We start from the raw sequence: 14,962 nt of genomic DNA on the forward strand, positions 1-14,962 counted from the left end.
GTTCACCAATGACATTGCAAAAAGTTGTTTATATCGCTTTGTTACTTTGATTAATTCAGTTGGACGAGAACAAAAACTCGTCCACAATGCTCATTCATTACATTTATTCTCGCTAACTTACTACGATCGTAACCTGCACTCACTCGCAACGGGAAAGGACACGAGAGGGGTACAATTTCGTCGCCTGAGGACGTCAACCAGCTAAAACAAGCCGCACAATCTTAATAAGCATGGCTTTCGAGTAGGAGTCTAGACTTGATCTAAGCGCTTCTTTGCAAAAGAACTCTGTCTACTTCAGTCCAGACAAATTCACAACAATTATTTTATCCGGCGAGATCAGGACTTCATCCTTTGGCAATGCCTAAATCTTTGCAGTTTTCGTGGGTTTGTAGACAATCGAAAGGTTGTAAAATTGCGTGCGAGTTGATCGCTTGATTGGAACATCAAGGGGTACTTTGCATTCGAAATTGCATTAAAACAGACACTGAGTCACTCGACTAAGTACGTGCCGGAGAGAGGACGCAATAGATTACTGTGTGAAATCAACTGGAACATTCAAAGCTTGACGGCAAGAAAGACGTGCAGGAAAGAAAGGAATTGTAGACGTCGACAAGAGCAGTTTAGACTTCATCTACAGGTGGCGCAATCTTTAAAAGTCCGCAACCAGCATTCTGTATATTTGGCAAGTACTAGAGGACACACGTTCTCCGTCTATATTATGAACAAAAAAATGCCGGTCGCAGTTCAATCATACGCTGAGAGATTTGCAGCAAATTGGAAAGCTAAAAACCCTACGGATGAAGAAGACGACAAATCGTCGCTCGATGATAGTTTAACCAATCTTCAATGGCTGCACAGTATTAGTGTACAGGACCTCACACCGACGGCAAGTTTGGTTCCATCACCCAGCCCTTCGGCCAATTCATGTGATTCGGACGACCGCAGCGACATCAGCGATGGATGCAAGCAAGAAATCATCCGTAAAGAACCAAACATTGATTACAAAACCGATGCAAGCCAAAAACCTCCTTATTCCTATGCCACATTAATTTGCATGGCCATGAGAGAAACTAACAAGACCAAGATAACTTTAAGTGCCATTTACAAGTGGATCAAAGAGAATTTCATGTATTACAGACTTGCGGATCCTACGTGGCAGGTATGCAGTAACGTGATTTCTTTTTTCCTGTTTTCCAAACAATGATAACCCGGGAGCGAAAACGTATTTTTCCTTCTTGTTCGCTGTTTATTTAGCGAGTTAGACATATTCTTGGTAGTAAAATGTTTATTAGACAGATGCTATTATTAGTTCACACCATCAGCGATAAAGATGTTTCGTTAACGTTGCCATGTCGATAACTGTCCTCAATTCTAGTTGTTAGTTTGGCTAGTTTCTTTGAGATTTTAAAGATCTTGGAAAACTCGCGTTTTTCAAACGTTCTATATTGTATTCCAAGGGTCCCAAAATTTGTGTGCCAAAAAATTATTAAAATTATGGCTTGGTATACAAACGCAAGAATTTATTTTATTTACTCTTGTCGCAGCCGATTTCCTTTAAGAGTTTGCAATGAAAATGGATTAGACAACAATACTCGCATTACTTATTTTTTATTGCGGCTTTCCTGTCTAGTAAAATAAAAACGTCTCTTGAAGTCTCCATTTTTGAGATCAAAATTTATAATGGCTTCAAAGTTGTTAATGGCCATATTAAATTTGAATTTCAGTAAAGCTTCCAAGAGAAAAGAAAAATACTTGTCATCACATCACTTTTCCTTTTCTTATTCAAATAAAGTTTTACAGAATCGGGGGCGGACTTTTGTTTCCGCTTCGTTCTGTGAATATTAAAGAAAGTCACATTAGTGAACTTACTGAAACCCATTGTGCTCTGAACAATGGTGCTCAAATGAAAACCGAAACGACAACTTATCATTCCACGTCTACCTTGTCATTTTCCGACAGCCTTAAGTTTTACAGTTTTTCCTAATGATTCTTTGATGCAAATTTTTTATGTTTTCATCTATTTATAAATTGTCCCTTCAGGTCACTAGAATATATACTGCTTGCAAAAGGAGAACAAGGGAAAACTTACGTAATCCCTGCATGAAATAAATGACCCCTTCTGTGTTTTTAAATGTATCATCAGGTACTATCTTGAAAAAACTCAGAAGGAAACAAAAACGGAAATTATGTCTCAAAATAGGATTTCTTTTTCTCCTCCCTCATTGCTGTAATAATTTTTCAGATTTTCTTAAATTAGATACATGCTCGATAAATAATAAGCTCTTAAAATCATATTGTTTTTTTGCAAGCCTTAAACAAAATCCCACACGTGCCCCTGTCATTAACGGGAATATCAGTTTTCTACTTTGGAAAACAGTCAAACATTTCTTGCTCAAAGTACTAATTTTCTCAATATTTTATGTCCCTAGCTTATGTAATGGAGTGACTCAAAATAAATGCTTTCTGTCTGAGTTTTTATTATTGTAGTAAACCTTCTGTAAAAAAAGTATTCCATTACTATATATAGAGAGACAAAATGTTTCACAAATTATTAAATAAATCTAGGAAAGAAAATGTTCCTCCTTGGTGACAAATACTTTCCCAAAGAACAATCGCACAACAAGATCATCAATAGACATAATACTTAGCTATTCATGCATGCCTAACATAAAAGCAGTATTTGTACCCACAACAAAATGATCCTCTCAATGAACACCACTCCATCACCTGCAACTGCAGAAGAAAGGAAGAATGTACGTGCAAGGGTAGAAGATCATCTCCAAATAAATGTGGTTATAACAAAGTGGCAGTGACAACTGAACCATACGTAAGACCTGGCTTCAAATTTCAAAGAATGGAACAGAAACGACATAGCCTATCACCTTTTCAACATCCCAACAGGCAAAACAAGACAGAGATTTCAAAATTTGTAAGGACCCTCAAGGAAGGAAAAACACCCTGCAACTTGACATGAAGAGTTTTCAAGAAATGTGATGCCTACAGCACTGCTTCCAAGAAAATTTTTCCAATCATACTTTCCAGATCTTTGCACACTGAACAAAAGAACAAGCTGGCATTTTATACCCTCGCGGAAACAAACTCATGCTCAAAAACTGTAGACTAACTTGAGACTTAAATGTAAACAAGTTACACTTGCTTGTGTAACATCTATAGCATTTCAAAAACTAATGGTCACTCAACTAAGTTCCCTGATAGATGTGGTCTGATTGAAAGCAAACTGAAGCCTTAGATTTTATGCCCTATAAAGTTGTATGCTTTTAGAAAATCACTGTAAAACTCTCAGAATATATTTCTAAAAAGGTTTTCTTATAAGTACATGCTTTGGAAGTAAAATGTGTACTTTGAAGTGAATGGGAAAGTGTTAACATATCTAGGGAATTAGCTCACCCAAAACATCTCTTTTGTATACCTGTATTTAAAGAAGCAAGTACGAAACTCAGACTGGGTAACTTGATTCATGCAAAACCAAGTCAATTCAAGCACTAAAGTCACAAAAGCTAATTTCTGATAGACTACAGGGAATCAAAAGAAGAGAAAAATTTGAAGCTTTCAGATTAGAGTAGAAAATCACATTGGGCTTCTGTTGAGTTTATTAATAAGGAAGAGTTAAGGCTGCTAGACGACAAAGCTGCAAATTCCTTTTTTCTGCAGTAAGATAACAGATAATCCTGACCACAAACTGTTTGAAGTAAAAACATTGCAACTATTAATAGAACAACCCATTGTAATGCCATAAGTCATTTCAAGATAGTATGTTTGATTCACGTTCTCAAGTCAAAAAACTCTGTATTATCTTAAGGTACACATAGGGAATGATAAATGATAAATACAATGTAATCATAATCAATTTTTAACTCTACAACAACATCTTAAATCAAAGTTTTTTGTTAGTGTTCAAACATATCGCTATGCAATGGGAATGAAAGTGAACAAGGTGTTTATTTGTCAGGTTATTTTTTACTCTGATTAATTTGCATAGCAACAAGGATCAACTTCCCTTGAATTTCACAAAAAAACCTTTGCATGCAAACATTTTTAACTAATAATTTCTTCACCTGCCAGGGAAAGCTATTTATCTGACTTTTGTAATGGAATCCCTCTGGTGTCAGAATAGCAGTTGTGCAAGAATATTATATATGGAATGTAGTTGTGTAGACACAAATAAGAAGAATATCAATGTCTTTTCGTCTATAAAGACCTGCACTCTTTTTGGATAGTTTTTAGGTTTTTTGTTTGGTTAGTTCTTAGGTTGATTTGAGAAGACTCTACAGAGTTGTATTTTACGTACAGGAAGAAGGAGTGAAATTAAAACTCCCTACAGGTGCCTCAGGGAAAGCTGTTTATCTGTCAGCTTTGTAGTGTAATTCCACTGGTCATTGTACTGTACCTATTGCATAATTTAACACAATAAAATTAAATTTTTTGTAAAATCCTTGAGTGAAATAATTATCATAATGGCACCTTTATCCATTAGTGGTGTTCAGGAAAATTCAAGACTATTGAGACAGGAAGGAACACTACCATGATGATAATTATTAGTTTAATCAATGTGAAACTATATGAGGGTGATAATGACAAAAACATTATTTTAGAATCATTACTAAACATAATATACCTGCAAGAAGAAAAAGCCTTATTGTGGCACCACTGGGCTTAAACTACAAGACAATTGTCTTTCATGGAATGGAAAAACAGGGCAGTGGCTGCTGATCTAGCAATAAATCACCAATGTGATCCAAGATAGATGTCTTTAAGTATTTTGCCCCGGTTTATGATTATGCAGCAAATTTAGATCTTAAAATTCAAAAAGAAAATTGGGGATAACCACACATTTTTCAAAGATAACTGATGAATAATATTTGTAAAAAGCTTTGAAATACAAAGCAATGTATGGCATTCGTTCTCAAATTGAAACTTAATTATCTCTCAAAAATGCATGGTTACCCCCAATTTTCTTTTTTGGATACCAAGAGTAATTACTAAGATCTACTTCCTCCGGATAGCTTTACATCACGTAAAAACATCCTTGTATTGGTGATGCTCACCAATAGGAAACCCGAGTATCTTGAGATGCACAGAACATATGCGCAATAACAATAGTACGCAATGTCCTTAATAACCTCCTCAAAAACTTTTCTTCCAACTGTAGATGGTTTAGGTGTAATGTGGCCATGAGGAAGATAGTAAACTAGTTGTTTGGCAATGGGCGAAAGGACAACTGAAAAATCAGAGTCCTACCCAGGATTCACTGCAACCTCTGTACACCTGTCAGATGCCCTAGCATTTGAGTGGCAAGTTCTTGTAGAAAGGGAGTTCTTGCAGCTAGTTTGAGCAACTAGTTTACTACCTTGGTTCTCATACAATAAATTATAATTAATAAAACTGGAATAAACATCTTTGGCTATGTTTGAAAAAAAAAATCACCACCACATTGAAAAGAGAATCTATAGTTAAGTCAGGTCAAAGAGGTCCATGATTTACTACTTTTTGGGTTATGCACACATGATAATGTTATTGTTGTTGTTTTTTTTTTTCAGAATTCAATCCGTCACAATCTTTCACTGAACAAGTGCTTTGTGAAAGTCGCCAGAAACAAGAATGAGCCAGGAAAGGGCGGATTTTGGAAAATTGACCCTGCATACGCAGACATGTTTGTAGATGGTGTTTTCAAGCGCAGAAGAGGAGTTAATACCCAAAAGCCATCCAAAAAGAGTTCTTCAAAGCCATGTAAAAAGGTGTCAAATAAAAGATCATCTGATAGTCTCAAACATGACATTAAACCACATGCAAAAAAGAAATTTAGGGGAGTCAAAATAAAAGTGGAAAGGGAGAGTGATGAAGAAGACATGTTTTTGGAGGAAGAAATTGCACCATTTTCTGGTGGAATAAAAGAAGAATTCAGTTGGATGACAGTGCTTACAAATGATGAAATTGATCAAAGCATAAGGGAGATAGCAGATGCACATGGCATCGCATTTGAAAGTTCAGTGCCATCAACAATCGACCCATCTGGATTAACAACACCAATATGCTTGAGCCCCTCACCATCCAACGATAGCACAGATCATCATGATGACAACTTTGAAATTGAACCTGACTTAGACTTAACAATTAGAGGAATCGGATTGCTTCCACCTCGTGAAAACCTAGGAACACCATCTCCGACAACCTTAACAGATGCAGCACATTCTGTGTTCAACATGCCACCTTCACCACCCCTGATGTATGAAGAAGAGCATCCATGGGCAGAGACGGGAAATGATATGGACAGCTACTTTGATTTAGATGGTAATAACAGTGGTCTTTGGTAATGTTTTAGCTAGCTATTGACAGTTTAGAGTTGATATAATTAATGATTTTCTATCGTTCCAACACTACATGCATTACCATGGCCACCTAGGAGAGTTTTTTTCAAAGATTGGGGATTTGTGTGTGCAAAGTTAATCGACGTTAAACCGTTTAAGTTCCACTCTAAGGATGGAAAGGATTAAAGGTGCCTTAATTTTGAAGAAAAATTAACCAGAGCTGACAGATGTGTTACAAGGACAAAATGCTTCAAGTGGGAAATAACAGAGCATTCTATCTGTCTTTAATTATTGTTCTGATGGTTATACAAAAGCATTACAATGTAACGTAATTATTAGGCATGCCCATTTAAAGACCAAAAGAAGCCGATAATATTTTCTTAAACCTTTCAATCCCATGATTGAAACCCTCATTCTCCTGACCAGTACCATAGAGTTCTTTGTTGGGTAGTGATGAGAATGTGGTGTTATATCAAGATCACACCTCTTAAGCTGATAGTAATCTTCATTCTCACTCACATTTCGTTGAAATTGTGAGGAGACTTTACACTGAAAATCTAAGGGTTGATTAAACAACAATTCTCTACTTGCACAAATCCCACAATACACCTTTTACTGCCCAAACAATTTCATAGGCATTGTTTTTCGATTTCTTTTGCGACATCTTCATGTCCCAGAAGAAATTGCAAACAATGATTATGCAAAATCTAGATCTAAAAGAGGTGTATTATGGGATTTGTGCAAGTTGAGAATGGAGCAATAATAGTTTCAAGTCATTTAACACCCCGTTGATTCAGCAAACCAATAACAATATTATTCACCAATTGAGTATTAATTTGTTATTATCATTATTATGTACAGTGAGTTGCTTTCTTCAGGCAATAACTGCTGTTCCCTTACAGGCTTAACTCACTATCCATGATAATAAATAGTATTACTCAAAAGTATTGAATACTTCTGTCCATTTTGGTAACTGGCCCACTAATGTCCAGAAACCAGCCTAATTAGATGCACGCCCAATTTTGTCATCCAATACCAAGTGTCCTCTGAAGTCTAACCCGTTGCAACCTATTTCTGACAATAGCATAAGGGATACCGCTATTTTTAGCTAGGGAAAATGCAGCTTTTTACCCTCACGGGAGGAGCAGCATTTGGGGGACATTTTGTGACAATAACTGTCTGAGAGTATTCCGAGACACGAGTGATGTTGAAGTTGGAGGAAAGAACAAGGGGACACTTAATGATCGGCAGGTCTAAAACACAGGTCACATTCCACAGGTCAGGGTTCATTTCACTGATCTATAGACAAAATTAATAAACAACACCAAAATTGTCTCCCAGCCCTAATCACTCTACAAAAATGTTGTTTCAGGTTTATGGGAAACGTTTGGCTTAGTTGTTCATCACTTTTCTTGACCTGTGGAATCTGACCTGTGTTTTTAGACCCACCTCTTAACAATGCATCTGTGCATCCAATTAGACGCATTTCTGAACTGGCCTCAAAATGTTCATCCTAATGGACTCAGTCCAAAAATCACTCACTAATGTTGCCATGATCATTCTCTTAAAGAGATCTTTAATTTTGTACATAGAGAGTTAAGGCTGTTACCATGATAGAATTCTTGCCTTTGAAGCAGTATTTTTATAATGTTTATTCAGAGTGTTGTGATATATTGTAGTTAATTAATTATTTTAAATTCTATTTAAGGTGCAACAAATACAACATAACAACGTCAACTCAAATCAAAGCAAGAAAATGATTGCAAATCAATACACTCAAATGTTTACCTTAAATGTTCAGAAAGGGTCAGAGGCTATAAAATAATTTTTTATTGACCATTAGACCCATCACAAACAGATGAGCTTGGGAAGAAAAATCAATGCAATTGAACCATTATTTGAATACTTGACTGCTTGTATTAAACAATTAGGCTGAGTTATTCGAAGCACAAAAAGTGGACAAGTAGACCTTTTTGGACACATTGAACCTTTTCAGCCCTGATTTATGATGGCGATTGATATAGTTTTGTTGCACCTGTGAGTGAGTAATTTATTAATCATATTCCAAGAAATATATCTTGGTTCAGGGAAACTTGTGATCACCTTTCAAAAACTTAACCAAGTTCTCATTGCTGTTAAGCTGTGAGGGTTACGCAAGCAGAGTGAAATCAGTCATAAGAATGACAGTATTCATAAGTTAAATTATATACGGTTTGGAGAAGGTATAGATATGTTTGAAAGATCAAGCTTTTTTCATGAAGAAAAAACCCTTGATGTTTCTGTAAATAAAAACTGAAATGTACAATAATTTAAAAGCTTTGCTATTTTTAATAAAAACCTTAGAGCAAGGCTTAAAAAAATAAAATATTTACAATCACCATGGTTCTCGAACTTCAACTGCATGTACCATCTTTAAAGAGAAAATACAAAATTACCCAAACAGCTTTAAATTCTGCCATAATGGAGGTGTCAGAAAAGGTTTCATAGTAGGCATACCTTGAAACTGTATGGGAAAACGGAATGCAAGCTATTTAAGGCTTAAGGTAGTTGTCTTTAAATAATGGTAACCAAATATGGTGTAAATTTACATGGAGATATTTTTGCTAGACCTTTTACAAAAAGAATGCCATACGTGTAACTCAATAACCTTACAGAGAGAAAACATGCATTCAATGTGTGATAAAAGACAATGCTGTTTGATTGTTTGCGGCAGAATTAAACAAAGTGGTATATCTGAAATACTGGTATTACCAGTAATAATTTTATGTGGAGACTGAATAAACTGGTGTGTGAATTTGAATTTTGTTGTATGATTGATTTAGAGAGAGTTAAAATTTTCTTGAACAAAACTGATATAGAGTATTTTGTTTTTTAAGTAAGGTGCCCTTCCCCCAGCACCCCCATAAAGTATTGTTCTTATATGCTTGAGCATTAGCAATGGATGTTATTCACGTCAAAATCCAGATCATTCATCACTTTGCAATCATGGTAAGTCCAAACCTTGTAGAATTGATAGACTGTTGACTGCAAAATCCCACACCTGTGCAAAAAAAACTCCTTGTTACATACCCAAAGTTTTAATTTTGACATTATGGCAAAAATGTAGTCAGTGACTATTAGCAAATGATCAAGCATCATCATCAACATATTCATCACTAGCCTCCCCACATCTCGCACTTATGTCCAGAAATGCACACGATGACAAAAATGGCAGATTTGGCGAAAGAGCTGCACGATTGACAATCTTGGCAAAATTAGCGATTTTGGCGATATTTTGCCAATTTCGTCAAATTAGTTCATGCATTGGTATTGACACCACTTGGGTGAACATTGGCGATTTTGACAAATTCGGCAATTTTGGCGATGTTTTGCCAATTTCGTCAAATTAGTTCATCCAAAGGTATTTACACCACTTGGGTGAACATTGGCGATTTTGACAAATTCGGCAATTTTGGCGCATCCTCGTTCCCAGGGTCTCTCGAGCAAGGAGAGACCCTGGTAGGTCTGGTCACGTGCTTTCGTGACAATTGAAAACACTAGGGAGGGGTCCTCTTTAAACAAGGAATTTGTAGCGTTTGTGACCTTAATTCATGCCGTTGTAAAGTTCCTCCAAACACAGCCTCGGCTAAGGCGAGCAATTCTTCAGTGGCCTTCTTGAACAGATTTTTACAATGTAAACGTCTTTGACTGAACCACACAATCTACAGCAACTTACGACAGACGATGTATATGTTTTCTTCGGCGTTTGCAAACTATTATCGCCGGACATAGCCGCAGAAGAACATATGTTCACATACCGCTGGTTTGTTTTGGTGACAACACATTCCGCACTCCCATAGTCTCAGTATAGACAAAATTTTTACTAAGCTGCCCTTCCCTTCATCGGATAAATTGTCATCTCCCAGATTCTGGGAGACACGTGACCAGGGTCTCTCCTCGCTCGTCTCAGGCGTTAAGATGAGAGACCCTGGGAACGAGGTTGATTTTGGCGATGTTTTGCCAATCAGTCATCAAATTAGTTCATCCATTGGTATTTATACCACGCGGGTGGTATTCGGCAATTACAGCTGTCATTTTACGGTTCGGTTAACTACACTTTTCAAGAGATCGTCTTGCCCTTAAACCATTTTCATTCATCAGCGTCACAAATTCTTGCTGATTTTGGGGCTCATTTGTCGCAATTCAAGCACGCTTCCAATAGACCTGTTTATTTTCGTCTTTCACCCAGTTATTTTCCGGTGCGACTGTTAAATGACATGAGAATTTGAAAAGGCTTTTCAGCTTTGCTTTCCCTCTCATCTAACAAACTCGCGGCTTCTGCTTCTCCACTTTTCATACAGACATAATTTCTTCAAAGAAACGTGAAGTGAAAATCAAAATATGGGTGAATAAATCACAAGAGAAAAGAGAAAGCCTATCGGTGAAATCAACGGCTTCACCGAATACCAGCTAATACCCTGCCACCTCGAAGCTTTACCCTAAATTGGGTGGATACGCGGGTACGCAGATACGCATTGGAGACGCCGAGCTTTAGTGGATACGCAGTATTTCTCCCGTCTGAGGCGCCAAACAAAAAGAGCGAAGGACATTGATGTATTTCTCGTTCATAAAGCACGATGATCGAGCGAAAACAATGATGTTTCTTAAAGCGCGATCAATCTCCTTGTTGATAAATGTATCTCTCGTTCTTATAGCGCGTTGATCAAATCATTTTACTATTCGGTTAATTAACTTTCATTTTACGGTTTGGTTAACTGCACGAAATAGCACTCGCTTTCTGATTAAGCCTAAGGGCTCGTTTCAGTGATTAGGCCTAAGCACTTTCGTAAAATTTTAGCTTTCATTTTGCGGTTCGGTTAACTACAACACAGGTCACATTCCACAGGTAACTCGTTGCAGGTCATTGTTTTACTTTTTTGAAAGTACCCCAAAACCTTCAATTTGGCTAATCCTACGCCTAAAAACCAACCTTAGGCCTAGTGTTAGCCAAATTGAGAGTTTTGGTTAATTTCCAAAACGTGAAACAATAACCTGCAGGAGTGACCTGTGGAATGTGCCCTGTGCTTTAGACCCGCCGCTTTTCATGTCTCGTACTTACAGCGCGTTGATCGAATCATTTTACGGTCCGTTTAACTACACGAAATAGCACTCGATTCCTGATTAAGCCTAAGCGCTCGTTTCAGTGATTAGGCCTAAGCACTCTCGTAAAAGTTTTGCTTTCATTTTTTCATTTTGCGGTTCGGTTAACTACACTTTTCACGAGATCGCCCTTGAACATTTTTCATTCATCGACTACGGGATTGCGCACCGCGGTGACAGTTCATTACAGCCATATGTCAAAAGTGTAAGCGCTCCTTTCAATGATTAGGCCTAAGCACTCTCGTAAAATTTTAGCTTTCATTTTGCGGTTCGAAGAAAGCACTCGTTGGACGAGAAATGTGCGAATTCAACACAAAGGTCCAATCGTCCAACTCAGTTTGAGGTTGACCATTGTTTTTGTAAAGCCAAAAATTCACTCTCGTAGACGAGGTTATTTATCACCAGGTAATTCTATCGTTTTGGAAAAAGAGACTGCTTTATTATTCATCAGCGTCATAAATTCTTGCTGATTTTGAGGATAATTTGTCGAAATTCAAGCACGCTTCCATTAGACCTGTTTGTTTTCGTGTTTCACCCAGTTATTTTCCGGAGTGGCTTTTAATTGACACGACGATTTGAATAGGCTTTTCAGCTTTGTTTTCCCTCTCACCTGACACACCGGCGGCTTTCGCTTCTCCACTTTACATCAGCTTTAATTTTTCAAAGAAAAGCGGAGCGAAAATAAAAAGATTACGAGAATAACTTACAAGAGAAGACAGGGGCTATCGGTGAAATCAACGCAGACAGACTGGCAGATATAATCTACATATTGACAATCAGCAAAATTAACAACATCTAGGTTCGCTCAAAAACTATGTCCCCATTAATCCTTTCACCGCCATAAATGCAGATTGACACATAGATTTTACTCTGTTTGGTGAGGTTAACCATTGTTTCTGTAAAGCCAAAAATTCCCTCTCCTAGACGAGGTTATTTATCACCAGGTAATTCTATCGTTTTGGAAAAAGAGACTACTTCATTATTCATCAGCGTCACAAATTCTTGCTGATTTTGGGGATAATTTGTCGAAATTCAAGCATGTTTCCATTAGACCTACTTATTTTCGTGTTTCACCCAGTTATTTTCAGCCGTTGGCAAAATCAGGATCGGATCAGACCGGACCGGGCCGGACCGGATCGGATCGGATCGGATCGGATCGACAAAACCCGGACTGGTTCAATATCAAAATTCCTGCCAATAGACACATGAAATCCCTGGGTCACCAGTAAAGGTTACTTCCCACCTTCACGAGTGTCCTTCCGGAAAAAGTTTCAATAAAATCATAACAAACTATACATCAGGAGAAAGCTTAATAAATGTGGACAGTCTTTGTATGAAAGGACCAGCGGAACAAAGTACAAGTGCCGGATCTTGGGACATCTGACCAGCAAATAATATTTAGACTAAAAACTAAATAATTATGCAAGGCTGGTTGTACGGCTGTGAGGATATATAGCTTTTGTTTGACCAATACTTCGTCGGGTACGGTCCGAATTCTTCAGGGAGTTATCGTGCTCGTGAAGCGGCATCCGATACCCGATAAATTTAACAGAAGAACCCTCGGCGGTTTCACGTCTTACCGGCGCCGATTCTAACACTTACCAAAAGAAAAACTCGCTAAAGCAGTACATTTATCGTAAACTACATTTACTAAGCTTTCTTCTGATGTATAGTTTGTTATGATTTTATTGAAACTAACGCGAGTACGAACTTTTTTCCGGAAGGACACCCGTGAAGGTGGGAAGTAACTTTAACTGGTGACCCAGGGATTTCATGTGTCTATTGGCAGGAATTTTTATATTGAACCAGTCCGGGTTTTGTCGATCCGATCCGATCCGATCCGGTCCGGTCTGATCCGGTCCGGTCTGATCCGATCCGATCCGATCCGATCCTGGTTTTGCCATCGGCCGTTATTTTCCGGTGTGGCTGTTAAATGACACGATGATTTGAATAGGCTTTTCAGCTTTGTTTTCCCTCTCACCTAACACACCGGCGGCTTTCGCTTCTCTTTACATCCGCTTTATTTTTTAAAAGAAAAGCGGAGTGAAAGTAAAAAAATTGCGTGAATAACTTACAAGAGAAGAAAGAGGCTATCGGTGAAATCAACACACACAGACTAGCAGATATAATCTACATATTGACAATCAGCAAAATTCGCTTTCACCGCCACAAATACAGATTGACACTTAGAGCTCTATTTTACTCTGTTTGGTGAGGTTGACCCAACCTCGTTCCCAGGGTCTCTCATCTTAATGCCTGAGGCGAGCGAGGAGAGACCCTGGGAACGAGGATGAGGTTGACCACGATGGCCGCACACAGTGAGGAATTTGCCTCGCGAGGCCAAAAATATCAAACATGTTTGATTTTATCCTCACGGCCTCGCGAGGCGTATTTCCCGGCAGGTACAAAACACAGGTCACAGGGCACAGGTCACAGGCCACAGGTCATTGTTTTACTAATACAGAATGTATCCTAAACATTCATAAAAGCTAACCTTAGGCCTAATTAGGCCTAAACAAACGTTTTTAGGCTTAAGGTTAGCTCTTATGAATGTTTAGGATACTTTCTGTATTGGTAAAACAATGACCTGTGCCCTGTGCCCTGTGACCTGTGTTTTGTACCTGCCACGTATTTCCAGCGTATTGCGCACCAAAATGTTTTTCTCCCCGCACACGTAAGAAAACGGCTGAGCAAACCGCTCAGTTTGCTCAGCTCTTTCCTCAGTGTGTGCCGCGGGCTTTCTTTCAAAGAGCTACATCTCTTAAGCTCGTGCACCTAAGAAACATGCCAGTTGTTTACCACTATATTAATATTATACGACATAAATTCTATATTTAAATACCCAGCGAAATACAAATCCTTAAGACATTTATAATTTATTTACTCTTACAAAAATCATTACATTTTATGCGCAATCACTTAAATGATTCCATGCACTAAAAGTTCGAATGATACAATATCAATAATTCATAATTAATAATTAACCAGGCTAACCCATTTTATGAAACAAATTCAACATTTACATGCATCATTTCCACTGCAATGTACTAATTGCATGGGAAAATGTGAATATTACACAACGTGTTCAATCAGTTGTTTGTGAAGGCCAGACATCAAGTCAATGCCCGGTGACTTCTGGCGTACCCCAGGGTACAGTCCTCGGTCCTTTGCTCTTTTTGTTATATATAAACGACTTACCAGATACCGTGCAATCATCAGTTAGGCTCTTTTGCGGACGATGCTTTACTTTACGGCATTGTCGCTAGCGATGCGGACTGTGACCTTCTTCAGTCAATCTAACCTACGCAGGTTAGAATCCTGGCAGTATCACTGGCAAATGGAGTTCAATCCTTCCAAATGTAAAATTGTTACCATCTCACATAAGAACAATCCACCCCAGAGAAAATATGTCTTCTGTGGTGTATAGCTGGAACAGTACCTCACCATCAGTAACAAGCTCAAGTGGTCAGCCCATGTTTCTATAACAGCAGCTAAAG

At 38.0% G+C, this 14,962-nt stretch overlaps 2 protein-coding genes across 2 annotated transcripts in view; one reads left to right on the plus strand and one right to left on the minus strand.

Moving 5' to 3' along the window:
• The first annotated feature begins 435 nt into the window (after nt 1-435).
• On the plus strand, nt 436-6,479 carry LOC138059984 (forkhead box protein J1-B-like). Its single transcript, XM_068905647.1, has 2 exons — nt 436-1,159; nt 5,559-6,479. The coding sequence occupies exons 1-2, from the start codon at nt 719-721 to the stop codon at nt 6,330-6,332; spliced, it is 1,215 nt and encodes a 404-aa protein (XP_068761748.1). The 5' UTR covers nt 436-718; the 3' UTR covers nt 6,333-6,479.
• Nucleotides 6,480-8,387: 1,908 nt separating this feature from the next.
• Nucleotides 8,388-14,962, minus strand: part of LOC138059982 (F-box/WD repeat-containing protein 7-like) — a 19,157-nt gene continuing 12,582 nt past the window's right edge. The window contains exon 11 of the mRNA XM_068905644.1: nt 8,388-9,366. Coding sequence (XP_068761745.1) covers nt 9,310-9,366 — 57 coding nt within the window. The 3' untranslated portion in view covers nt 8,388-9,309. The remainder of the gene's footprint in view (nt 9,367-14,962) is intronic.

Source organism: Montipora capricornis, chromosome 8 (assembly GCF_036669925.1).
Source record: "Montipora capricornis isolate CH-2021 chromosome 8, ASM3666992v2, whole genome shotgun sequence".
Classification (NCBI taxonomy): Eukaryota; Metazoa; Cnidaria; class Anthozoa; order Scleractinia; family Acroporidae; genus Montipora; species Montipora capricornis.